The sequence below is a fragment of the Thunnus thynnus genome, chromosome 13 (genome assembly GCF_963924715.1).
Source record: "Thunnus thynnus chromosome 13, fThuThy2.1, whole genome shotgun sequence".
Classification (NCBI taxonomy): Eukaryota; Metazoa; Chordata; class Actinopteri; order Scombriformes; family Scombridae; genus Thunnus; species Thunnus thynnus.
The window spans coordinates 22574363-22601948 of record NC_089529.1 but is presented as its reverse complement, the minus strand read 5'-3'; the positions used below and the strand labels follow the sequence as shown (position 1 = coordinate 22601948).

At 38.9% G+C, this 27586-nt stretch overlaps 1 protein-coding gene across 1 annotated transcript; it reads left to right on the top strand.

Annotated features, from left to right (window-relative positions):
• The first annotated feature begins 118 nt into the window (after nucleotides 1-118).
• trim37 (tripartite motif containing 37) lies at nucleotides 119-27222 on the top strand. Its single transcript, XM_067608660.1, has 25 exons — nucleotides 119-352; nucleotides 2400-2478; nucleotides 3152-3253; nucleotides 4083-4123; nucleotides 5314-5430; nucleotides 6853-6940; nucleotides 7203-7325; nucleotides 8920-9043; nucleotides 9571-9638; nucleotides 10639-10763; nucleotides 11145-11195; nucleotides 11682-11763; nucleotides 12268-12344; nucleotides 12701-12880; nucleotides 13001-13115; nucleotides 14233-14424; nucleotides 14965-15098; nucleotides 15757-15839; nucleotides 18898-19125; nucleotides 20243-20551; nucleotides 21182-21325; nucleotides 21763-21961; nucleotides 22070-22161; nucleotides 22566-22676; nucleotides 24008-27222. The coding sequence occupies exons 2-25, from the start codon at nucleotides 2458-2460 to the stop codon at nucleotides 24052-24054; spliced, it is 2853 nt and encodes a 950-aa protein (XP_067464761.1). The 5' UTR covers nucleotides 119-352; nucleotides 2400-2457; the 3' UTR covers nucleotides 24055-27222.
• Nucleotides 27223-27586: the final 364 nt, after the last annotated feature.

Genomic DNA, 27586 nt, shown 5'->3' with positions numbered 1-27586 from the left:
GTATAGAACACTCTGTCCAGCAGGTGGCGCATGCGCACATTGAGCTGTGTGAGAAACGCGACGCAATAAAAAGAGAAGTGAAGAAGAAAAGCAGCCATTTGATTGGATATTGCTAGGGGACAGACAGCGCTACCCGCCGCTACATCTTCAATTCAGGGCATTTTCTCATCCCTTGTGGAGCATTTTAGTGTTTTTCCGCGTTGATACAGCTGAAACGGGGCATTTTCTGATGTTTGACGGTAGCTAAACAAGCGGAGATAACGCCTGCTGTGTGCTAGGATATATAATGTAGATAATTTAGCCCTTTTTTCCAGTTTATCAGGTGGGACTGACCAAGCCGAGTCTCTGGGAGGTGAGTGAAGCCAGCTAGCTAGCCTCACATCTCTACATAACAGCTACATATTTACTGTAGTTTGTTTGCGTTGCTCCTGTTTATCCGGCGCATGTGTGTTGATAGACAGAGTCATCGCTCTTTCCCAGTAAACATAAAGCTCCTGTCATGTCTGCTCCGGGACATGTTAGCTGTCAGTATGGCTGCTGATGCTCGGCCTTTCTATGTCGGCTACCATCGACTACAAGCACACACGACCTCTTGATAAGGAAAACTCTATTTAGTAGCTTTTCATGTAACATTATCTGTGCTTTTCTTGAAGGGACATACAAATGTTGTACCTTTTTTACAACAAAGCATGCTAACAGTGGTTGAAAGTAACGTTACATTTACTCAAGTACTTTACTTAAGTACAATTTTGAGGTGCTTATACTTTATTTGAGTTTTTCTATTTGATGCTACTTTACACTTCCACTCCACTACATTTCAGAGGGAAATATTGTACTTTCTACTCCACTACATTCATTTGGCAGCTTTAGTTACTTTTCAGACGAGGATTTGACACAATGGATAATATAACAAGCTTTTAAAATACAACACATTGTTAAAGATGAAACCAGTGGTTTCCAACCTTTTTGGCTTTTAATGTCTTACAAAAAGCAGTGTGTAGTCAGGGTAACATTTCAGATGTCTATGAGTTGTTAACAGCTCCACCAAACAGTGGTTTTTCCCTCTAAACTTCTCACATGGCTTCATTTCAATAAATGTTCAAATGATCCAATATTTCACCAAAAATCAAAGATCAGAGAAAAAGTCCAAAAACTGAAAGCAGATTTGTGTATCAGAACCTTGTTTTGCTAAAATAATGAGACTAATTGGAAAAATTTAGGAGGACCACAGAATAAAGCAATGGGAAGCACACAAAAAATAAAACCAAAAAAAGTATAAGCATAGTTAAAACTGAAGAGAAGTTTTTAGAGGTGATGCTATAAGCAGCAGTCGTTAGTTTCAGTTTATTTCTGTATGATACGAACTTGTAGAGACTTTAAACTTGATCTGTCTAATATAAACCAACTAATTAATTGTCTAAGGCTGCAACTAACAGTTATTTTTATTATTGATTAATCCTGCATTATTTTCTCAATTTAATCGTTTGGTCTATAAAACATAAAAAAAACTGAAAAATGTCCATCCCAGTTTCCCAGACCCTAAGGTGATGTCCTTAGATGTCTAGAACCCATAGTCCAAACCCCAACAATTTTTAGTTTACCATCATGTAAAACCAAGAAAAGCAGCAAATTCTCACATTTGATAACCTGTAATCATCAAATGTTTGGCATTTTTGCTTGGAAAAAAGGACTGAAATGATGAATTGATTATTAAGAGAGTTGCAGATGAATCTTCTGTTGATCGGCAGATCGTTTAAACGACTAATTGTTGCAGCTCTAGTATCGCTCAATATTAGCTCATTACAGATATACTGATATCAGCATATGTGTCAGCCGATAATTGACAACAAATTGAAAAACAGAGGTGTCAAAGATATGTACTGAAACAGTGTCACCACTCTATCATCACTACCAGGGAGTAGTGACAAGCTTGTTTTCAACTTTAAAATGTCCTGCCCTGTACATTTCATGGTTGCTATTGTTTAAAATGAAGGGAACCACAAGGAAAATGTTTATTTATGTTATGGGGTGTTTTAAAGAAAATGAATATCAACCAATATGTCATTATCAGGTTTTTTAAACTCTCAAACATCAACATTGTTATTGGCCTCAAAAATCCTGCACTGGTCAGGCTATATTGTGTAATTCATGAGTCTTTTTTCATTGTTTCCAAGGGGATCATCTCATTGTAATGCAGGTGAAAGTGAGGATTAGTTTGAAATATGTGCATTGTGTTGTCATCTTAATGATAGCTTAGAAAACAATAGGAGGAGCAGCTGTTTTAGGCCAGAGAAGCTCTCTGGTTTGTTATGGAAAGTCATGGAATTTAACATCAGAGTCGTGTTGTGCATCCTGGAATATTTGAGCTTAGCGTGTTTTAATGTTACTTTTCTTTTTAGACCACTGGCTACGACTTCTTTGATTTGTTCCTGAGATCAAGCGCTCAAACTGGCTGAAATGGATGAACAGAGTGTTGAGGTACGTATCACACATGTCAGATCATTTTTCATCATTTACCTCCCTCATGTTTGGCACCAATATTAGGACAGCAGCTCAGGACAGTGTATCAGGTGTTGAGAACAGAGTCAGTTTGGTGAGACAACAGCTGAATGATGGAGCCTGAAAGAGTGCTGTGGTACTCCGTACCTGTGTGGCACAGGTACTGAATGCATATGTCTGAGAGAGGTGACATTTTCAACCCCAATATCAAATACTTACTATCCAAAACCAGACTGTAAAGTTAGCGAGAGATTGAGAACATCCTCTCTAAGCAGAATAGATCCTGATTTGTTATAGAAGTTTCAAAAGTTAGCAAAGCTGCACATGAAGCACAAGAACCTCCTTTTTCTGCTATAATGTGAATACAGATTACAGGTTGTCTAATGTCTTCATTGAACACCCACAATAACAGAAGCCATTTGGTTTGATAAATGCAATCAACATTATTTTACTTGTTTTACTTTGCAGTCAGTTTATTAAGTACAAATGTACAATCCAACATATCAGTGCAGCAGCTCTGCAGTAAACCTTCTTACCTTTGTGAAACCTATGTTTGTTGACACTTTGTCTGAGTGGTGTTGATTCAACTCTGTGGTCATTTCTGAGGCTGACTTTAGTCTCAAACTGTCATCTATCCTCTGTCCCTGTGCAGAGCATCGCAGAGGTGTTTCGCTGCTTCATCTGTATGGAGAAACTGAGGGATGCTCGTCTCTGCCCGCACTGCTCCAAACTCTGCTGCTTCAGCTGCATACGAGTAAGTCTATTTACACCAGGCAGGGACCAGAAAATGTTCTCCTCACTGCACCGCTCTATATTCTGATATTAGTTGCAAATTCTGGTTTTAAGACACAAAATTGGTTAATTGTGCAAACATCTTGATTGTCTGCATTTCTCAGTCAGTTCTGGGAGAACAAGCCAGATTCAAGGCTATTTTTTCAGGTCAAAGGAAAGCTTCAAAAGTTGCCTGCATGTGCAGTCTGATAATGTGAAGAGGGTCAATCAATTGGAGCCAAAGTCAACATAATAGAGGTTTGTGAAAAGCATTCAGACAGAGCATAAAAGTTGCACAGTGGTTCCCACTAAGAGGTCAGGGATTTAGAGTTGCATTTTTTAAAAAAATGGTCAAAATCAAAACAGCGGATGTCAAGATATCCTGACCCTAGTATGAGTCAGGCTCATACTAGGGACTAAATGGGTCCTACATTTCCGATATTGTGACTCAGTTATGTCCTTTCAGTGAACTTCCACTGCCTGGTAAACACACGTCTTTCAAATGTTGCCCAAACATAATAAATAGAGCATTTGTTTGGGACTATTTTCAGTTGTGGATTTATTCAAATTTGATGGTCTAATCGGTATTCATGGCAGCAGAAGAGTGTATGTAGGATCGACTCAGAATCAACTAACAAAATGGTTTTTTCATGGGGTTTATTGACAAAAGAAAAATATTATATATATATATATATATTATTAATATTATAGTATTAACAGCCTGAACAGAGTCATGTATTTGACTGGCAGCATGTTTGCACTGATTGTGTTTAGATGCAGTGATCATTAAACTGGAATCTCTTGTTTGACAGCGCTGGTTGACGGAGCAGAGAGCCCAGTGTCCACACTGTCGGTAAGTCACTGCTACTGACACACAGCTGAACCCTCCACGCTGTCTGTTAATGTTCAAACGCTGCAAAGAAAATGTGATGGGGCAAATTATTTTTACAGCAGTGTAACACATGACACATCACATTCAGTCACATCTTTCAAGATTCAATACTTTCTTGTCATTTCAATGTAGTTAATAGGAATTTGCTCTGGTGAGTTCACATAAAACCAAACTAGAAACCTCAGGGCATAGCATGACCACACTGATAAAAACAAACAGTGACCATAGTAAAACAAAAAAAGGGTACCATTAATTTAAAAAAACAGTGTTCTGATAGGGATGCTGTCAGTCCCACATTATAACAACTGATTTTTACCACTCCAGTGTCCTGTAAGCAAGAATAATACCAACACTACTGGTGTAAAGGAATTAAGGAGGCAAACAGCTTCTGAATAAGTGTTGTCTCAGCACCTGGCTGCTCTGGTTGTGATACTTTTTTCAAAGAAGGAAGGAAGTTAAAAAAGATGATTAGCTGGATGGGAGGAGTCCTTCTTGTGTCCCTTTTTTCCATAACTTAGAGGCGTAGATTTAAACAAGAGACAGTAGTAGTAGACATAGTGCACATGTAGCTGCTGGATACCTGTTAGGATACAATTTCAGGTGATGTTTCAGTAGACAGTAGTATATCTCTGTAAGCTGTCATGTAAATTATCTGTGTGCTTTTTCATTATCAACTCGACTGATACTTCCAAGTTTTGAAAGTATTTAAAGTTAGCTCAAAATAATTGGTCATATTCTTTGCACTTAATTGTTTTTCTTATGTCGCATTTTTCTTTTCATTTGTATTTTATTGAGGGAGAGTTCTTGAAGTTAAGACAACAAAACACTGATGCATTGTAAAAGTTTGGCTTATTTTGTAAAACAAAAATAAAACATGGTTGTAAAAAACATGATTGTGTGCATATAGGGTGTACTAATTTTGAAAAAGCCATATTTGCAACTTGTGTATTTAAATGTATCATGTTATGTTTTATAATCTACCAAACACACACCTGTTGTTTCTGCCTGCGTTAAAGTAGGAAATGCAAACAATGTTTAGAAAACTTGTATTAGTATAATGATGGGAGTGTGTTTCATTTAACATTTGTTATGTTATAAGTTGTTTGATATGTAAGGTATTAAAGTGTGTGTGTGTGTACTGTAACACGCAGGGCTCCGCTGCAGCTGAGGGAGTTGGTCAACTGTCGCTGGGCGGAGGAGGTCACCCAGCAGCTGGACACCCTGCAGCTCTGCAGCCTCACCAAGCACGAGGACAACGACAAGGACAAGTGAGCATCTCCTGATACTCCTTCACTTCGTGTCCTCCACCTTCATTAGGGTTGATTTTAAAATTATTACTTTTAGAGAATAAATCAGAGAATATATCAAAATCTTTCCGGGATTTCTCTCCAAGAATAAAATCCGATTTTAACCACAGACCTGGGGAATATTTAATTTAAAAGAGGATATTTATTTCAATGTTCTGATGTTTTTCTTACTGTAGTAGAAAAACAGTTCCCTTTAAAAGTGCACAATCTTTGAGATGGAAAAACACAACTAATCTTTTCATCTCCTGCTAAAAACCAAAGTATCCAAACAGCTCTGATGAAGTTACTGATACTGTGCCTCTGTGCATAAATCTGAATTTGAAGATGCACAGATCCTGCTACTGATTAATGGCTGCAGTTTTTTTTAATGAAAGGACAGAATCCTACATACAAACAGCTGTGGGCTACAAACAGATTGATGTTTCTGAAAAACCCTGAATTACAGTCAGTGACTTATGAACAACTCAGCCATTTATCTGCCTGATACAAACTAAATCACATCAAAAGTCGCATTTTAATGGACTTTGCAAAAACTCTCACCAGATTTGTAAGGAAGTAGTGACTAACCCTAACCCTAACCCAAACCATGATCTTTCCCTAACCAAGTGGTTTTTATGCCTAAACCTAACCACACCTTAACCTTAGTGTTGTCACATCTTAAAACAGTGAGACAAGAATATTCTGAAGCAGCTTGCAAGAGTTTTGCAAATCTAGATTTACCATCTACACATGTGCAGAGGAAGTGTATATACATCTTTTTCATGAAGGAGAGGCTTTGTTGCTTCCTCTTATTTGACATAAGATTTGTTTGGGTGGTGTGAGATACAGTACTGTGCCTGAAGCATGAAAGTTGGCCTCCCTGGAAACTAAATTTGAACATGCAGCCAGTCTGTAAGCTGCAAGTTAGAAGATTATCTGATTATTTTACCGTAATAATGGAATTTCAAGGTCAGAATATATCTGCAACAGTTAGTATTATAAGCATTAAACCTCATTAGCATTAATGATATGACATGATAAAAATCCTGATTTCCCACATGTAATTTTACCGGGTAACGGGAGCAGATTTTGGCAAAAACTTCCCAGGATATACCATGATCCTAAGTCCTGGTATTCCAGCCCTAATGTTCATCACACCGCTTGTTTTCCTCCTGCTTCTCCTCTATCACTCCACATGTCCTCCTTCCTCTTGCCCCTCTTTGACCATATTTATTATCATCCACCTCTGCCTCCTGCCTTTGTAAACTTTGTGAGTTTATATATTGATATTGAAACACTGAAGTAAAATTTAGGTAATGACAAGTTTAAAAAAAACCCAAAAAACTCTAAAAAGCTTTTTTCTTTCTGTGTGACATGTTGGTTTCCTGGATTTTTCCTCTGCAGATGTGAAAACCATCATGAGAAGCTGAGTGTTTTCTGTTGGACCTGTAAGAAATGCATCTGTCACCAGTGTGCTCTGTGGGGAGGCATGGTAACTTTTCACATCTTATATTTTTACATGATAGCTTGAACTGAAAGATTTCCTGCCTCATACATCAGAAACACCCATAATAAACCTATAATAAACATCTTACCACTTGGTGTAAGTAAAAAATGAGTAGGGTGACATCTGTAATGAAAATTGATTTAAATGATATTAATTTAATATATACATAACCTCTTTTGAATGAAGTGAAGAGTAATTTAATGCTCCTCCATGTGATTGAATGTATTCCCCTCTCTGCTCTCTCCAGCATGGCGGCCACACCTTCAAGCCTCTGGTGGAGATCTACGAGCAGCATGTGACCAAGGTGAAGGAGGAGGTCGGCAAGCTCCGTCGCCGTCTCATGGAGCTTATCAGTCTGGTGCAGGAAGTGGTGAGGACCTTCAGATCAGATACACAAGTGACATATAAGACTGTGCTCTACATTCTCTACAACAACTTGGTGAAAGTTTCATCAAGAGGGCAAAATTTTCTATTTTACATTAGAAATACACAAATCTAAAAGACCAATGATCATGACATTTATTCACTCTCCTCACAGGATGAGACTTTTACATTTTTGACACTTTGTGAGCTCTTCTGTAGCACCACCCTCTGGCCAAACTGTCCTGTGCGCAGGTTTCCAATAAATTTGCTCAGTACAAGAAGGTAGCAAAATAATTAATATAGGCCCTGTCTTCACTCATTATTCATTTTAATGAGATGATAATATGAAAACACCCAGAGTAACTTTCCTCAAAGTCCCCCTCCACTCAAAAATATGTTTTTCATCTTGTTGCTGCAGCTGAGTGTTTGAGCTTCACTGAGCAGAATGATATTTGTGCAGAGTTTGACACAAGAAAGCTGTTTTCACATTGAAACCTCCAGTGCACAAACACTGAGAATGGACTTTACAGTGAAGCTGGAGACATCATGTGTCCAACAGTTAAACTTTTGAAATGAAATATATTTACTAATTAATAGATAGATGTCATTTTAAGAATTTGAACAAAGAAATTTGTGGAAAAACCATATCAAGCTCAAATTATTATTCAAAGTAGAGCATTTTATATACATCTTAAAACATGTCTGGAAGGGATCTTTAAAGTAATGCACGCAATTTTACTGGATCAGATGCGGTAGTATTTCTGTAACACTTCAAATGCATCTCAGTTGAATGTCAGCGCAATAACGGGCAACAAAAGCAGTGGGTTAAATGTATAGAGAGAAATATTAGATATATTTCTTGGTCTACTGTAACATATTAAGCATTTCAGAAATTTCTTATGCACTTGGAAATAAAATCAGTCCAGTAAAAGATGAAACACAGTTAAAGAGACAATTTTACAGTATGTTATAGAGGAGAACTCACATCAGATGAACCCAATAAAATTGTTTTTTTTAATTTCAGTGTGGATTTGTTCTCTTTTTGTTTGAGCAAAAAGAGAATAACCATTAAATAATAATCATCATAATCATCAAACAATCAGCCAGCCCTCCATGAAGTTTCACATCATTCATGTCTGCTTACAGCGTGAATATCCAGCAAAATGCTTTACACACAGCACGAGCAATAGGAATTAAATGTGAAAAAGAGTCACATCAAAATGTTATTTCTAACTATGCTTATAATGTTTGTATTTGTATAATGTAAGCATATGTTTAAGTCCTGGAGATAAACAATTATACAACCAGCACTTCACTTATTTGGGCATCAAGAAACTAAGTAGTGGACTAGAAAACACAGAAATACATTATTTAAGAAGTTAGTGATTATTTTAGTGATTAGTGATAAATTAGTTGCATTTAAAAAATATTTTTACAGAAGTGTTTAAAAGGTTTAGGCAGTAAGGTTTTTTTTGTGTGTGTTGCTTACATCCACTAGATGGCGCTAATATGTCGGTATTTCAGTTAAGAGCTGTCTGTTAAATTAAGTTGAACATTGAAATGGCTCTTGGTCAGCTAATGTGTGTGTGTGTGTGTGTCAGGAGAGGAATGTGGAGGCTGTCAGGGGAGCGAAGGACGAGAGGGTCAGAGAGATCCGAAACGCTGTGGAAATGATGATCGCTCGTCTGGACAACCAGCTGAAAAACAAACTCATCACCCTCATGGGTAGGACTCCTCGACACGTTGCTGTCAGTCAGCAGTTGTGTTGATTCTGAGTTTCTAAGACACTCCTGGAAGCTGAAAAGTGCACTACATGTAGGGATGGTTGCATTTAGGGGTCATCTTTTTGTCAATATTTTCAAACTTACTATATATACAACCAGGATTTAACTTTAAATGGTGCAACATAATTTTAAATCAAAGGCTAAGTTTACAGTTAGCCCTACTTTTAAGGTTAAATGACTCTTTGTTGGTGCCAGACCTCCTAACTGGCACTACAATGAGTCTAAAGGTCGAGACCTAAACCTAACAAAGTATTCAGAGTGCCGTCTGAAAGCAGCCAGGAGCTCCTTTTTTTATAGAGCTCATGATAGAGTTACGGGTAAAACACATATAAAATATTTATCTGGACTGAGTGAATGCATGCACTCAGTGCCCACAAACACACCCGCCCACTCACACTCACCAGCCTCCATCAGGGCTGACATTCAGCACAAGTGCACTGAAAATAGAAACGCTCTCCTCCCCACCAGGCCAGAAGACGTCCTTGACCCAGGAGACGGAGCTGCTGGAGTCTCTCCTGCAGGAGGTGGAGCATCAGGTTGGTTGTCTACAGCAGCTCAAAGCTTCCATTCATTTAGATGTGCTTTATATCAGCTTTTTAGTTGTGTAATATCAAAACTGTGGCACCAGTATGGTATTTGTGAAAGGCAGTAGTTTGATGTGTTTCATTGCATTAAATTGTCTTAAAGGGGATATAACATGAGTTTGTGATCGTTATACTGTTATGTTGTCAGATGTCTGTTAAACGTAGTTCCAAAACTTGATGTGAATGTATGTAAAATGCTCCCTGCAAGTCAAAAGCCAGGGCTTCAGCCTGCTCTCAACACTTTGTTTGCAAAGTTAACTACTTCTACTTCCTCCTCATAATGACGTCAGATCGTTCACTCATACCCACAAACAGCCGTTCGTTCTGTCACCTTTGTTGCTGAGGTTGTTCCACGGGTTGTTTGTGTCGTCCACTCGCATAGTTCAGATTGGATTTGGGTTCAAACATGTACGGATATATTTGAGAAGTTTCCATTTCAAGTAAAGAATGAGGAAAAATAAGTGAAATCTGACTACTATTTGTTTACGTAGCCTCCAGAGCTAGAGGAAGCTGGCCAATCAGAACAGAGCTGGCTCATCGGGAGGGAAACCTTAAAGAGACAGGAACTAAAACGGCTTGTTTCAGACAGAGGCTGAACTGACGGGCTGCATAAGGGGCCAGTATAAGAGAAAAAAAGGAGCTTTTTTTAACTGAATAATGCAACAATATTTTAGTAGAGCCCCAGAATAAAAATGCAGACCTGGAAATGTGCATGATTTGTCCCCTTTAAATATTATCTTGTAAACAAAATCAAAACTTATATTATCTTTGTAGAATTAAATTGCACTGGATTGTTCATTTCATATCAAGATTCATATTAAACTGGCTCCAGTGGATGAGATCCACACAGCTACTGTACTCAGGTCAAAAACAACATGCCATCATCGGTGTTTTAAATGCATGTTTGTAGCCACAACATGATTATTTTTGCTGTTTTGTGTGTGTTGAACAGCTTCACTCCTGCAGTAAGAGTGAACTGATCTCCAAGAGCCCAGAGATCCTGCTAATGTTCCAGCAGGTCCATCGGAAACCCATGCAGTCCTTCGTCACCACTCCGGTCCCTCCAGACTTCACCAGGTAAACTGCTCAGCTTTAGTAGTAGTTTAGAAGTCAAGTTATGTCTTGTGGTCCAACAGGGATGTAATAAAATATCATTATCAGATTATTCTTTCTCAGATTTGTTTTGATTAACTGATTAATCATTTAGGCTATAAAAATGGTAATTATGGCAATTAATTGACAACAATTTATTGCCTTGTCTTTGATGTAGAGCTGCAACTAATGCTTGATAAATGGAAAGGATGCTGCTTCAAATAATCAGTTGTTTAACTTGTTTAGTTAATTACGCCTATGGATGACTTCTACAGAGGAGAATAGCCTGACAGTGACAAAAATGCATAACTAAATCTTTGATCAGTGTGTTTTGTGTGTAATCACCCTTCCTCTGTGTGCTTTCAGTGAGCTGGTTCCTGCGTATGACTCCAGCACTTTTGTTCTGGTCAACTTCAGGTAAATCCTGTCTTTTTCTCATCAACTGTGTGCGTCTTTTAGTAAATGATGTGAAATTTTAAACAATATCTTTATATTTAGCTGACAGTGTTTAAAGTTGAAAGGTGTAGAGTTTGTTATTCAAGGAGAGCAGAGCACTTTTCACCTCGCCTTTGAGTCCGTCCGTTCAGAACAGCTATAAACACTTTTGGCCTCAGATGACATTCGTATGAACTAGTGCTTATTAAACATATCAGGGGCGTCTACACTTAATTTCAGTGGCTGAAATATAAATATGATTAAAATCTATAGGAGTCCCACTTGTTTAATGTGTAAAATTAGTTTTTTTTTTAATCAAACCTTTACTTTTAGAGATGATATTCTGATAAATCCGCTGCTTTAGCTGCATCTTTCATCACTTCTCTTATAACACAAATTTTAAGATGTGCATTTGAAATGTACAACGTAGATCTGGTCTGATATAAGTATGTGTTTGTGTGTCTGTAGCACCCTGAGGCAGCGGGCCGACCCGGTCTACAGCCCTCCTCTACAGATATCTGGGCTCTGCTGGAGGCTCAAAGTCTACCCAGTGAGTTTGAAACATTTTCTCTGTCCACTGTATGTTTTCAATTTACCCACCTGGCTACACTGTTCAGAATGAACTGTAGCATCGACATTATGGTGCATAGCTTTTCATCTTTTGATCACAATTTATTTCCATAATCTAATTTCAAACAAGTGATTTTAGTGTATCAGTTAAAAAAGTTTCAGGCAACACTTGGATAGAAATTGCTTACAATTGCCATGAAATACAACATTTTCTTTTGTCAATATAATAATTGATTTAATGTGAATCCATTGTATATTTGTTGATTTTATGCTATTATTAAAAAATTCTGTGTGTGCAGTTGAAAACCAAATAATTATTTTGTTGTTGTTAGTGCCCAAAGGAACTAAGAAACCGTGTGTGGGATCATACAACCATCCTACTTCTTAACATAAACACTGCTGGTTTATAGTTCAGTAAAGTCAGGTTCTTAAAAACCAGCGGCCATGTCTCTGTGTTAGTTACACTTGTTATGTGTTTTCTCAGGATGGCAACGGTGTGGTTCGTGGAAACTACCTGTCTGTGTTCCTGGAACTGTCGGCTGGACTCCCTGAAACATCAAAGTATGTTTATTTCTTAATGTTAATGTTCTTAAGTTTCAGTAAATCTTTCCTTTGTTCGCTATCTTCTCCCTGGCTGTCTAGCTTCACCTTTCTCTACCATATTCTTTCTGTATTTCTCTTTTCTCTTCATTGTTCAGTCTCCGTTAAATGATCCGATTTTAAATTCTTTGACAACTTGAAGATTTTGTACAGAAGCTCAGAGTCAGTCAGTTTTTAAAGTTCAAAAACAAACCACATCTAGATACATTTTTTTATTTTTAAAAATATAATAACATCTGAAACTCCTGGACACCATCTCTCAACACTCTCTCATTGTGTTTTTTCTTGTGTAATAATGTTGTCTTGGTTCTGTTCAGGTATGAGTACCGTGTGGAGATGGTCCATCAGGCCTCCAGTGACCCAACCAAGAACATAATTCGGGAGTTTGCCTCTGACTTTGAGGTCGGAGAATGCTGGGGCTACAACCGCTTCTTCAGACTGGACCTTCTGGCCAGCGAGGGCTACCTGAACATGCAGACTGACACACTGGTGCTCCGGTGGGCTCACACACACACACACACACACACACACACAGATATGATAGAAACCATCAGTATAGCAAGTCTGTTGTCATAGAGTAACACAGTGTCATTTGTTTTCATGCATGTGCTGCACAGCTACCAGGTTCGATCACCCACCTTCTTCCAGAAATGTAGAGACCAGTACTGGTACATCAGCCAGCTGGAGTCGGCCCAGAGCGGCTACATCCAGCAGATCAACAACCTGAAAGAGGTACTGTGTGAATGTGTGTGTGTGTATGTGTGTGTGCACCAGGTATTACTGATATTACACACATTACACAGGTGCAGTTTTATTCAAAAAGCAGCATCAATGAAAAAAGGAGCGCCTGTACACTGACTCCAAGTCACAAAATGTATTACAACTACAAATGTATTTAAATGTACAAACTACATTGTAGTTTAGAGTCAGTGTACAGACGCTCCTTTTTTCATTGATGTAAATCTGTTTTCACAGTCACATTTTGGGGACTCGCCATCCTTTTTACAGTGGCAACTGAAGGGGACTTGTTTTTTTGTCCCCATAATGTAAATAATTCAGTTTTAGAGTCAAGACTTGGTTTATGATTAAGGTAAAAAACACAAAAACATTTTTAAGGCAACACGTCCATAATTATGTGTGTCTGTTTATTTGACTATGAAAAAAGTTTTGTGTATGTTTTTGCATAACACAGCCATTTTTTAGACAAAAAAGTGCCACAATTGTACCTTGTAAAGCAGACAGAGTAGGTGGAGGAGACAGAAAACATGCAGAGAGAAGGAAGGATTTATTTAGATTTTTATTGCACAGTTTGGATCCTGTTTTTTTTTTTTTCAGTGGCTCTTTGGTTAGAAATTATCTCTTGACCTGGAACCACTGAGCGTGGGTTCACACTCATCGTCTCCACTGTTGCTATTTCAGTATTTATTAAGTTTGAGGCAATAGGGAGCGTCCTGGTAACCGAAAGGTTACTGCACATGCCACATAACCACAACGTCCCAGATTTGATTACAGTAAGGGACCTTTGTTGCATGTCATAGTCATCTCTCACTCCCCTTGTTCCCTGTCTGCCTCTTCACTGCCCACTGTCCAATAAAGGCAAAAAAATAATCTTAAAAGGCATTCACACCTGATATTCTGGTTTGGAACAGGAAAATCCTATTTTTTATTTTACTAAACTTATTTTTTTATATTCAAGTACAACAGTCTTAAAGGAAAATAATGAATGTATTTAAAGAAATATGAGATTATTACATAGTCTGACCAGTCTGTTTGTGTTGTCTGAATAACCTTGCGTCTAGCTGTAACAGACATATCAATCTTCCCGACTGAATCATATTTTTGCTTTCAGCGATTGGCCATCGAGCTGTTTCGGCGTCAGACGTCACGCAGCTCCTCACCGCCTGACCTGAGGCTCGCTGCGGGCACCACAGCCTCCGAAAGAGACCCTCGCTCAGTGAAGAGCGACGACGACATCCAGACCACCTTGATCAACACTAAAAAAGGCGAAGAGGAGGAGAGGACCCAACACGACGACTCTAATGTAAGGATGGAAATATTTCATTAGGTGTTCTCTAACTTTACTGCACCAACAGCTTATTGATTCTTGGTGCATATGGAGCAAGCAAGAGGGGGAAACATAAACTATTCCCCTGTAGGGGCAATAAAAAGGTTTCACAGAACTTATTGTTGATTTATGTAAACTTAAGGATATCCTGTTCAAGTCTTTTCTGTTGTTTCATATTTATTGTTTTGCATTGAGCTCAGTGGTTTGAAACTGTCGGCTGCTGTTTATTTGTTCAAGCTGTTCTTGGTTCAATCACTTCCAAAACTGTTGAGAAGTAGTTCCAGTGTTTTAAATTGAGTGAAATGGGATCTTTTTATGGGATATATAAACAATTTAATCTTACTTTTGGCTGACATTGATGATTTTTATTTAAAAAGTCTTGATTTGCCCTGACCCTCATCCTGTGGATTAACTTGAGACACCCCTATCCTGTCGGGATATTTAAACTGTACTCCAAACGAAACGCTACAAAGCATGAGCGTGGTGTGATCACGATCATGTCTCTGTGTTGATCAGGAGCTGTCTGATGGAGACTTGGAGGTGGACTGTCTAACGGAGGAGGAGGTGAACCCGCTGGACGGCAGCAGCACCTCAGGGAGCTCCACCGCCACCAGCAACACCGAGGAGAACGACATAGATGAAGAAACCATGTGAGTAGAATTCCTCACATTCCTCTACTAATGTAAAATATTGTTGGAGATCCAGTATACAGTATCTGAATAAACACACTCTAAGGCAAGTTTACGTGTCTTTGTATTCTCAAGGTGATTTATTGTACAAATGTCGATAACAACGCACACTTAACAGTCTCTCCTTGAGGACATTCATGGTATTGCACACACATAAAAAGTGCTTGAAACAAGTAGTTGTGTGAAGAATAAAAAAAGAGAGCGTTGAGAGAATTTCAAGCCCACTTTCACACATCCACATCGCTGCTGGCCAGATGTTCCCCCTTTCTGATTCTGCTGCTGGAAAGGGAGCTTTAGTTGGTGTTTAACAAGCCAACAAGCACTTTTTCTGAAGCATACTGAGGTCTTGACACCAAGTTTCTAGTAGTTTGTTCCATGGATTAAAGGATTGGTGCCAATACAGTATGTACCTTGAAAGAGTCACTGGTGGCTGTGATCATTCCTCCGCTCCAAATGATCCTTTCCTAGTTCAATTACTTTGTTAGAGATGGGGGACAAAATAATTCTGTGCAGAAATATGAGGCTTCATACCTACCTACAGTACCTGCAATGAAAAATAATTTTCCACTGTACATAATTACCAAACATGTTACTTTTTGTTTGCTGGATGTTTGCACAGGTCGGGAGAGAATGATGTCGACTTCATTGGGAACCTGGAGACAGAAGAAGGAGAGCTTCCTGATGATCTGGCTGGAGCTACAGGTAAAATTCATGCACTAATATTCAGAAATTTATTCTGCAAATTTATTCTGCAAATCTCACAATTGAAAATTCTGCCACGTGTTGTGTAGGAGGTTCTCTTGCTGACCTCTGCAGAGGAGATCTGTCTGTTTGTTTGTTAGCAGATACTGTAGCTCAAACAGATTTCAGTGCAGCTTGGTAGAAAGTTTATGTGTGGGCTGAGAAATGAAATTCAATGAAGCTCAAATTATGATGATGATGATGAGTCCACATAATCAAAACAGTCTGTGTGACATAAATTCTGTCACCTGCTCTCGTCCTTGTCTCTGCGGATGTCTGGGTACAGCGTTAAATTAATGATCATGCAGCGACTGCACATACCTGTATGAGAACAAGAGTACAAGGACTATAATACGGCCTTGAGTAATAACTTTTTGTGCTATCAGTGTTGATTAATGTACATTTTGGATCATTAATCCTGAAACGTGACGCATGAAAGCATTCAGCTTTTTTTCATGGATTCTCAGATTCAAGATGAACCTGTAGTCCACTTCCATTTTAACGGAAACGTGTTTGACACATAACATGTTTGGATTTTTACCCCGTTTGGATGGTGTTCCTCCTGCCACTGTGTTGGCACCCGAACCAACTGGTAGAAACTCTTCAGGTTTTAAAATAAAATCTTTCAGGGAGTTGAGGGGATTTATTTCCCTGAACTGCCGGAAGTGTTTTAATTTGAGATTGTTTTAACAATGAACAGCAGTAGGGCTGAAACTAACAATTATTTTCATTGCTGTTTAATCTGCTGATTATCTTTTTTTGATTAATCAGTAAATCATTTGTTCTATAAAACTAGAAATAAAAAATGTCCATCACAGTTTCTCAGAGCTCAATGTGATGTCTTCAAATAACTTTTTTCCCTCCCGACCAACAGCCAAGGAAAAGCAACAAATCCTCACATTTGTAAAACTGGAAACATCAAATATTTAACTGCCTGCCTCAGATAAAGGCGTCGTTCTCTCTTCAGTCGAGCTAAATAAAAGCCTCAGCCACTACTCGAGATTTTACAGAATCACGTCTATTTGTGTTGTTGGACACCTGCACAAGCGAGAACACGGTGATATGATGGTGGGTCTCAGAGCAGCTCCCTCGGTGTGTTTGACTGTGTTGGTGTTGAAAGGCATGAAGAGGATGAGTCATGGTTGGTGCACTGTGCCCCTCGCAGGGTGCTGATATAGAAACACTTGGTGTCAGTATGTACATGTGTGGGGGGCTGCGTGTTCACTCTGTTAGATATCAGAGTCAAGCTGAGCAAAATTTTGTTTTTTGGGTTGTTTTTTTTTCCATATTTCTTTTACAAAGGAGACCTGGCCAAAAGGCAGAGTAAAATAGGTGTCACAAAGTTACATAAAAACACAACACAACAAAACAGGATCCGAGAAATATGAGCGTGATAAAACTTGACTGTTTAAAACAATTAAATTACACATGAAACATTTTTTAATGTGAAGCTTGAATGCCTGATATAAAGGCAACGTTTTCAGGTGAAGTTTATTTTGTAAGATTTTCCAAACCCAGTGAGCATAATATGAAAATGCATGTTGATAAACATTTCGTTTTATTCTTTCACAGTGTAGTGACTTTTGTGTTTTAACCTCGCAAAGGCAGTTGAAATCATGAAATTCTGCTTTTAATAAAGAATTTTAGTCTGAAAAACATTAACAGAAAATTATCCCGGCAGCCAAAAGATGAAGTTTTATTTCAGTCCTTTTTTGTTTTCAGTTGACATCGATAAACAGTATATCACATTATAAATTAAATAAATATTTCTGTTGTGCTTAAAGATTCTTAAATGCTTAAAATTCACTATTAGTGGATTTAAAACCCAAAAGAATTAAGATCTGCAAAAATAAACAAATCTTAAATCAGGTCAGTATAAATCTGTATCACATGTTTCAGTTTAAATCACTTATTTTTGACCGAGGATATCAGCACCATGTCGTTACCATTAAAAAGCAACAACATTGTGTGTGTGTGTGTGTGTGTGTGTGTGCACATCAGTTTTCATGGAAAATGTTCCACTTCTGAAAAGTAGGAGTAAAAGATGAGGGGAGGTTGTGGTAGAAAAAGAAACATGAAACCTTTTGTTCAACAGAGATATGAGTGACATCAGTTGTAGAGAGAGTGCACCACTAAAATATCCAGAGAGCTGCTCTGTATCAGTGTCTGTATCTGTAATATATATAATCTATTAGACTTTATGATTGATGAACAGTGAAGCTACAGGCTGAAACACAATATCACAATATTAATGAGACATCAGCCATTTCAACACAGTCTTCACCTTCAACATCTTGTTTGATTTGTTTTCAGAGATGTTTTGACCAAGAATTAATAGATCGGTAATGATTAGTTGATTAATCGATTAGTCCATTGGTAGAAAATTAATCAGCAACTATTTTGAAAATCTAATAATCGTTTTAGTCTTTTTTTTTTTTTAAGAAAAAATGTCAAATATTTGCTGGTTGCTGCTTCTCCAATGTGAGGATTTTAAGTTCTCCTGTGTCATACATGATAGCAAACTCAATTTCCTTGGATTTTGAACTGTTAATGAGACAAAACAAGACATTCGAAGACGTCTCTATGGACTCTAAGAAATTATAATGGCCATTTTTCACTATTTTCTGACATTTTATAGACTAAATGAAAATAATCGTTAGTTGCAGCCCTACTGTGATTGTTCAGCCACTGCCAAGGTAGCAACTACTCTTCCTGGAGTCCACAAGTAAACATTACATCATAATGCAGAAGAACAATAGTGTGATAAAATCCAAAGCAAAAGGGAACAAAAAACAAAAAATCAACAATAAATGAACAACAATATAAATATTAATAACAAGTACCCACACTATATCTCACTATGTATATAAGTATTAATGGGGCATAAATAGTCACTAAAAACATGATACAGCTCAAAACATGTAGTTGTACCACTAAAAGCATCACATACAGTGATACAGTAAGAATAAAATGACAAAGAAATAACTGATCTGAACTCTCTCTTCTGCCTGATCTGCAGGTGGATCCAGCTCCACAGTACGTTCGTTACATCGCAGTGCTGCTGCTGGCCGTAGCGCCGGCAGTAGCGGAGCAGCTGCTGGTGGTGCTGTTGGTCCAGGCAGCAACAGCCTCCTGGAGATCGACCCCGTCATCCTGATCCAGCTGCTGGATCTGAAGGAGCGCAGCAGCGTGGAGTCTCTGTGGGGCCTTCAGCCTCGGCCTCCTGTATCCCTCCTGCACAGCCAAGGTCTGTAAACACACCGAGTCACTCCAGCTAAACTCAGAACACTCAGGTCCAAAATAAAATATCCCTTTAGGATGATCACAGTGCGACAGAAGCAACAGCTGACAGAGGTTTCTCATTTCTTTTTTTTCACCTTAACCATCACATTAGAGAGAAAATGCAGGGAACATCATGCCGAGGAAATAAAAAGTGAATTTCGTACTAATCAGACCATGATTTTGGAAGATATGACTTGATTTAGTTAACTTAGACTGCTTAAGCTTCATATTTAGCTTCCGTTGAACTGGAACGAGGGCTTTGGATTTTGTCCTTCGCCTCTTACAGTGTAGTCTCAGTCTGGGAGAATAGACCTATAGGACTGCAATTTACGATTATTTTAATTGTCGATTTAATCTTCTGATAATTTTTTCAATTGATCGTTTTGGTCTATAAAACATCAAAACTGTGAAAAAGGTCACAATTTCCTAGAGTCCAGAGTGTTATCATCAAATGTCTTATTTTGTCTGAAACACAGTCCAAAATCCAAAGATATTACATTTTCTGTAATGTAAGAGGAAAAGGCAGCAAACTCTCAAATCTGAAACCATCAAATTTTTGGCATTTTTGCCTAAAAATAAAAAAAACCTAATCAATTGAACTATCAAAACAGTTGCAGACTTTTCGGTGATTGATTAATCAACTAATCATCGCAGCTCTAAAGACTTATTTCCATGTACATATTAGCACGTATTATATTAAGACAGACTTGAAAAAACTCAAACCCAGGCAAAGAGTTGTAAGACATATTGAAGTAAATGTGTTAAATTTTACACAAATTTATTAGCTGTAGAAAAAAACAGAATTATGTTTTATGTGATGGTGATTATAACGAGGAGGCAGCATGGTTCGTTGTTAGAGAGACCATCTTATAACTAAATACCGACTGACAGGTTTCTTTACATTATGACATTTGATGTAATTTGAGTTTTAAAAGCCACACGTCTTCAAGCAAAACACTTAAACCCTCCTTACTGTTAAATCATGCAGAAAAAATATGTATGTATCCAGGCTAAATGCCTAAACAGTAAACAATGTTCTCAATTTCCCTCCATTTCTCGTTCCTGTTTTTTGTCTCTTCCAGCCAATCCTCACTCCAGGAAAGAACGAGAGCGGCGGCCTCAGGTGGTGCGACGATCGGCTCCAGACTCGGGGGTCCTGATCCGCCTCAAGGCCCAGATGGCTGAGGTCCGCAGCAAGATGTCCGATGTCAAGAGTCAAGTGCTGGAGGCTCGGGGGGCTGGAGAGCCCAGGCCTGGCCCATCAGGGGCCTTCAGTGTGGAGGATGTGCCTTCTCACCACGCTGATCCAGAGCTGTCAGCTTGCTGTAAGGCCAGTGAGCTGGACCTGCTGGGGAGAGCAGCTGCAGCCCGATCCAGGCCCTGCCGCCCTGGTGAGCACAGCTACACTGCCAATGCTAGTAATGGTGAACACAAACACAAACAATTTCGCCCGGTACCCCCATGTGAGGTAGCCTCCATAAGTTTCATAATCTTCTTTCTTTCTTTGGACGAAGACTGCAATTATTTTACATTAAAATTCACATGACTAGGCTCTGATGGTGGAAATGTTACTGTGGAAACCAAAATAAATGTTTCTTCTTCTCTTTTATCAAAGAAAAATTGAAGGTCAGTATTTGTTATTTTTGTACCTCTTAACAAACCTGACACCATTTCCATCATTGGTTTGAAAGAAAAGTCAGCTCTTAGTCCACAGTGGATGTTTTCCAGACTCCAGTTTTGAGTGGCTTTGAAGGCCAGTTTCTACTCTGGTAGAAAAATAATTTTAATTCAATATAAACTTGAGCTAAAAAAGCTGAAACCTCGTCGATGACTGTTTTCAGACGACAGTACAAAAGATCAGGCTCACAGGACTCAACCAGAGTCAGTATCATCTTTTTTAAAATTTTCATCTCACAACAACCAATGATTGTGACATTTAATTCCACCGTTATATGGTCCAGGATTGTGAGATAATTACATACTGTATTTGTGTATGTGTGCCTTTTTTTTTCTGTGTGCAGCCAGGAAGTCTCCTGTCCTGGATAGCAGCGGCTCTCAGGTTGTCAAGCGGAGGAGTCCAGAGGAGATGGAGAAGGACCTGAGAGGAGCAGAGGCCGCCACGGAGCTCAGTCTGCATCCTAAAGAGGGGCTTGGAGGTACAGAGGGTCAGTATTTATGTTACCATTTAAGTTAGCAAACAGTTGCTTGTTTTAAAAATCCATAAAATTAACATTATCCTTCATCTGGATTCATGTTTCTGGTCTGACAGTGACTCTCCTTTTAGCTCAGGTTTTTGGCTCCTTCAGCTCCTGAGAAAAGTATCTCGTTCGTTAGCTCTAAAATGCTCGACTGTGTTCACTAGTTAGTTGCTAACATTGTCTGCTGTTTGGTGGTGAGCAGGTAGCATACAAGTATCTTTTTTTTTTGAGATTTTTTTTTTTTTTTTTTTTTGCTGAAAACAGCTGCCTGCTGCATCTGGAAACGACAACAACTGCCAACTTTTTAGTCTCCTTGTGATGTCAATCTTGATTGAATTGGAAAAACAGCAATAACAGAACAAGACCCTTTCCATCATGTGACTTTGCTTCTGTCTCTGCTCCAGGGGTGCTCAAGGCTGACGGCATCCAAGGCCCTCTTGTGTCTCTTGGCAGCTCCTCGTCAGAGCAGGCGTCCGTCTCCAAGCAGCAGTACTCTGTGGAGCAGCAGCTGTATGGAGCCTCAGGGCCCAGAGATGACATCTTCACCTTGGGGGGACCAAGCTACATCACTACCAGCAAGAACTGTGGCAGTAGGACCCTAGGGTGCGTCTCTTGATTCACAGAAAAATGTATCTACACCAGACAGCTGCGTTCCTCGAACTACAACAGAAAACTCTCGTGTCATAACCTTTCTATTTCTTCCCCCCACAGGGCAGCCATGTTGGACTGTGATTCAGAAAGCTCAGGAAACTCCCATCAGTCCTTGCTGGAGGGATCCTCTGCACAGACACATTCAAGTGAAGGTCAGTTTACGTTCTATCTGACACCCTCAGGAGTTTGTGTGTTTTCCTGTTTGTGTATTATGTGCAGTGTTAGCCTCCTAAGGAAGAAATCTCTGCTGCTTAGAAAATTGTAAAAAATGTTTTGTATGTGTGTGAATAGGAGAGAACAAGACGCAGTAAATGTTTTGTTCCACCATTACTGAATTTTTCTTGATTACTGTTGACATCAATCCAAAAGAGGAAACTGGAAAACAATCCTGAGCCCACTCTGCCCTCAGGGGGTTTGAATCCTGTTGTGATAAACAAAAGATACTTTGATTCAAAATCTGTTTTATTCCAAAACTTGAAATAGCTGTATATTTCCACGAAGGAATGTTTGTGCAGGTCTGATGGTCTCATCTTGTCTTGTCTTGTCCTGTTTATAGACCAGTCACCATCTGTCCTGGTGGCAGCAACGAGCAGTGACAGCGACACCGAGGACGAGGCTCTGCAAAGCAACAACTCTCGCTATGACAACCAGACTCCTCCTTGCACAGGTAACCAACACACACAATGTCATTTAAAAAAAAAAAGGTGGTCCTGGATCCATAGACAGCTGATTTAGAGTTTTGGGTGAACAAAGGCGAGCTGCGTCACAATTCTGACAGTGTCAGAAATTTTGGACTAAAATCCCAGAATGTGACTGCAGCTACAACCTACATTTATAAACCAACCAACATGAGAACATTTTAAGACATAAAATGACACTGAATACACTGGTGAGCTAACGTAATGCTATTGCTAAAAAACTATTTAGCTCAAACTTGGTTTGCTGAATTGGCCTTCACGTTTCCCTCTTTTCCTGGGCCACAACCAGCTTCACACTTGCTTTTTGATGCATAGAAGTGCTAACATCATGGCTAAAGCATGTTTATTATTTTACTACATTTTTAAAATGCAAGAGTGGCGCAGATGGGTGACAGGAGTTGATGGCATGTTTCTGCTTGCATCCTTTTTTTTGTCTTTTTTTGTCTATTTACATTATAGTGCTACAGTTAATCAGGCATTCATCATACAATCTGACATGCCTCAAAACTGATGTCATACAGTTTAACACAGACTGTGACCGAGATTGCACTAGACCCGTCATGCACAATGTGACTTGTAATGAACTTATATTATATAGCCGTCACTACTGTGGCAGCACCGGGATTTCTGTCATTTCTTGAAGCTTGTTTGTCGTGTTGTGTGACGACACATATCACAGGCGAAATACAGTACATATATTGATTGTTGACAAAAGAAGTAGTTCAGATAGGTTTGTATCAAGTCAAGGAATGTTATGTTTAAATCATGAGGGAGAACACTCAGGTGGTCAGAATCAAGTAAAACATTAATGCAGTACTCAGGGGGAGTTCAGACTGACAGTAGCTCTGCCCTCCCATTCATTTGAATGAGGGCAGGGCATTTACGCAGCAGGGATGCCACCGCAGATGGCTCGGTAAAAACCTGCAGCGGTTGTCCAGCAAAAAAGTTGAACCAGACTCAACTTTTGCCACGACACAACCCGATGTCATCCGACTACTAGCGACACCTTTTATTTACAAGTAATCATGTGATCTTTTGTTGCTACAAAAACATTGATTAAAGCTGCTTTAACTGAAAATACAGTCAACAATTTGTCTTCTAATAACTGAAAAAATCACGTCGGTGGGTTACTTCTACAGTACCTAAAGAGGTAAAATGATGGTAATAAATCAGTCTTGTCCAGGTGTTTTTATTGTGTCCATCACCTCACAACATGCTCAGCTGTCCACACAGTTCAGTATGTGTGTAGATAATAAGGGAAAATCACTACAGTTGAGTCATTTCCTCCTCCTCCTTCCAGGTGAGCAGCTTCTGTCTGATGACATGAGCCTGCCCGCTGACAGGTGATTTCCTCTGAGCCCGTCAGACCTGACAACCCCGCTGCTTTGTCCTCATCGGCCCCACGGCGACGCAATAACGGCCGGAGACAACACACACATGCTAGTTACACAGATCTGTAGAGTAGAAACTGCTTGTTACGCATAAACTTGAAATGAAGACAATGCTCGTACAGAAACTGAAACGTTTCTTCTGGTGTCCTGAATATTTTCAGACTTGGATCATGACACAAATGTTGAGGGAGGTGGCGGTAAAGAAAATATTGACTGTTCACATGACCACATTATATCAGTGTCTTAAACATTGTGTGAACACAATGAAACTGCCCCTTTTTAAGAACCAACATTTCAATTTAACTTGGAAAACTTGACTTTTAGCATATTTCTTTGTTACGTTTCTCTCCACACTCAACATATAGGGATATACATAGTTTACCTTCTTTCACGGTCAGTTCAGTAAATACATTTCAGAGGAAAACATGGCTGCCACAGCCGTTTGTGCAATGACTGAATCTCTGAAAATGTTGAGGGCATAAAAACTCTAGATATATATGAACCATTACAATTCACCTGGACTACAGGGCATTTAGTCACTTTAATTAACTTTCAGCACAAATCTGCTACTTTCTCACTTTGTAGACGCTTTTGTAAGGCTGACAAGTCAACAGGATATGCTGTCACACTGTACATGTTGTCTATAAGAGCTCAGTGTTTTATAACAGCTTGCTGTTGATGTTCACTTCAGTCTGTCTGAGTTTCGGTCTCGACTCCCACTCAGCTTCTTTCAGCCATGTCCCTGCGTTTCCCGTCGGTGCTAAAAAAGACTTTCTTCACTCCTAAAACATTCAGTTTGCAGCTTGTCGGCTGCATGAATTCGATGCTTCTTTTTTTTTTCTTAAGTGAACTGAACCTTTACTGCCCAATTATCTTTCCTGGTAATTTATGTAAATGTCTTCACTTTTAATAACAGTCACAGCAGGAACCACAATTTCTGTCTGTCTTTGACATTTGAAAAGGCTAAAGGAACACTGGATCACGTAGATTATAAAACTGCTGCTGCACTCTGATGTCTGTGGGCTGAAACTTTGAAGCATGCTGCACATCTGACTCCGTAACGATGTCCGAGCAGGTGTTCTTGCTTCCACAGCCGATGGAGTACATCTGCTTGGACATCGCCGGCTCGGGCCACTAATGCAAGAATAGATCGACTGAGAGCTGCTGCACTTCAGTTAATGCACTACACAATGGAAAAGTCAGCCATTATTATAGCATCGACTGTTACCCTGCAGTATATTGTTAAAAAGCTGACATTTAAAGGGTTCACTAGTGTTTATCGATCCAACCAAAGTAAGTGGAAATAATGACTAGATCTAGTATTTAGACTGAACTGTTATTTAAATGACAGCTACTAGTTTCCAGTTATTTCTCTGCTATTAAAAATAAAACTGCAAAACTGCTTTTGTTTGACTTCAGTAGTCTGTCACAGTGTATACCATGTCTGCTTTTATTGTTGTCTAAGTTTTGAGGGTTTTTTTGGTCAGTCCATGCAACTAAATACAAAAATGTAACTTTGACAGCAGTAAAAGCTGACAGGATGCTCACTGTGATGCATCACTGAACCTAAACTAATTTCATGTTAAATTTCTTAATGTACTGAAAGCACTTACATGAATGGAAACAAATGGCCACATGGAAAGTGGGAAAAAATATTAATTTAGTAAAGGAGGCTAAAACAATGGTTTGGTCCTTTACATCATCCGGTCAACACTGAATCAAACAGCGTTGATCTCTACAGATCTTCTGGCTGTAATCAGTGATGTCACAGCAGCTGTTTTCTATGATCTGTCTCTGAGATTTCTGCCTCCACTCCGATACATCGGAGATGACAAGCATTTAGTTTTGACATTTGAAATCATCACTTTCCAGATACAGTGTCCATGTTCTTCTGGACAATCCGCAGATCTCACTGTCAGCAGTTTTTAATGGAACTACATTCTGTTGAAGAAATAGCCCTTATTATTTAGATTAACAGGGACACTGTTGCTGTAAAGACTTGTTACTGTTTGCTTTTTGATGCTCTGAGCGCCATAAATGAAATTCCATTTTGCTCCATTGTATTGGCAGAAACCTCAGTGACGGATATCTACAAACCTGGACAAACAAACCAAAAACTATCTGCTTAGTTAGAAACCACTAGAAGCAAGTGAGAAATGTTCTTTTTGTAATTTGGGTGAACTAACCCTTTAAAGTCGAAACTGAGGTGCATTGGAGTTTCTTTTTAATTTTCAGAGAACTTGACAGCATAGGTTTAACAATCAGTGTAATTATGTAACATGCTCTTTGCTGAAGGCTGTACAAGAGGAGCTCACTGCTCCGCTGGCTTTTCTTCATGGATATATTATTTTCCACCTCAGTTCTCCCCCCAAACACAGCAAACACAAGTCAAAGGCTGCAGCAAAATGTCACAAATTATTGGGAGAAAACACAGAGTCTAAGTGGAAAAATGTTCCAAAATGTCACATCGACTTTGGGTTTTAACTAATAAGCTTGAACAGAACTGCAAAATGCAACGTGACATACTTTTCTGCACTTTGTAAGTGAATCCTTTCCATTTCTCTTCATTGAGCAATATTTTATTATAAAGGCCGCTTAGTTTTTGGATCAAAGAAATAACATTATTGTACACTTCTACAGTCATTAGTTTACATTGTAAATATCTTGGTACATAGAGTTTTTGGAGCTTGCCGCATAGTGATGAGCTGCATTGTTACCAGTGTACAGTGAGCTGAACATGTGCCTGAAGGCTCATGGCTTTACGGGCTGGATTCAAGGAGGAAAGACATCTTGTTTGGTTGTTAAAAGAGAAACTTGGTCTGATCTTGTGGTGAAAGTAACATATAGACTTCACCAAGACATGTCGAGTCAAACTTCAATCATCCATCAGAGTGAAGTTGATGAAACGTGTTGAGCTCTCGACATTTCCTCTCTTTTAGTTGATAAAGGTGTGGAAACAGCAGCCAGACTTTCTCACTGTTTATTAACCTTTTTTCTCTTATTTGTGCTTGTCGTGTCAAAAGCTGCTTTTATTTTAAATGTCCCCAGAATGCACTGTTAATAATTAAATGTGTACATTTCCTTTTTGTGTAATAAAGAAAATGTTTTATGATCCTGAAAATGACCACATTCTCATGTCTTCTGTCTCCCATTAGTTTGAATATTTGATCACATACGCATCTTCAAAGTGAGGTTATAGTGGTAATGTCTGAATGTAAAAATGTAGAATTAAGATTTGCACAAAAGGAAGTCAGTTTGTAAATCGCGATTGACATTAACAGTACCTCTGAGTAATAATTTTACTGTCCATCTTCATTTCTCCTAACCTGGAGGTTTGTTTCAAGCCTGACTTCTCTTTCAGCAATTTGAGCATGTAGGAGAACCTAAGGTGGCTGCGAAAACTTGCGAAAAACACAAAAGGCCCTCCCTAGAGCCAGTGTTTGGTTTGTCTGTTCTGGGCTACTGTAGAAACATGGCGGTGCAACATG

Excerpts from the sequence above, each read along its gene's own strand:
- trim37 (XM_067608660.1), top strand. The coding sequence starts at position 2,458 with ATGGATGAACAGAGTGTTGAG. Across the intron at positions 9,639-10,638 it reads TGCAGGAGGTGGAGCATCAG|CTTCACTCCTGCAGTAAGAG; the intron begins GTTGGTTGTCTA and ends TGTGTTGAACAG. Across the intron at positions 11,764-12,267 it reads GGAGGCTCAAAGTCTACCCA|GATGGCAACGGTGTGGTTCG; the intron begins GTGAGTTTGAAA and ends GTGTTTTCTCAG.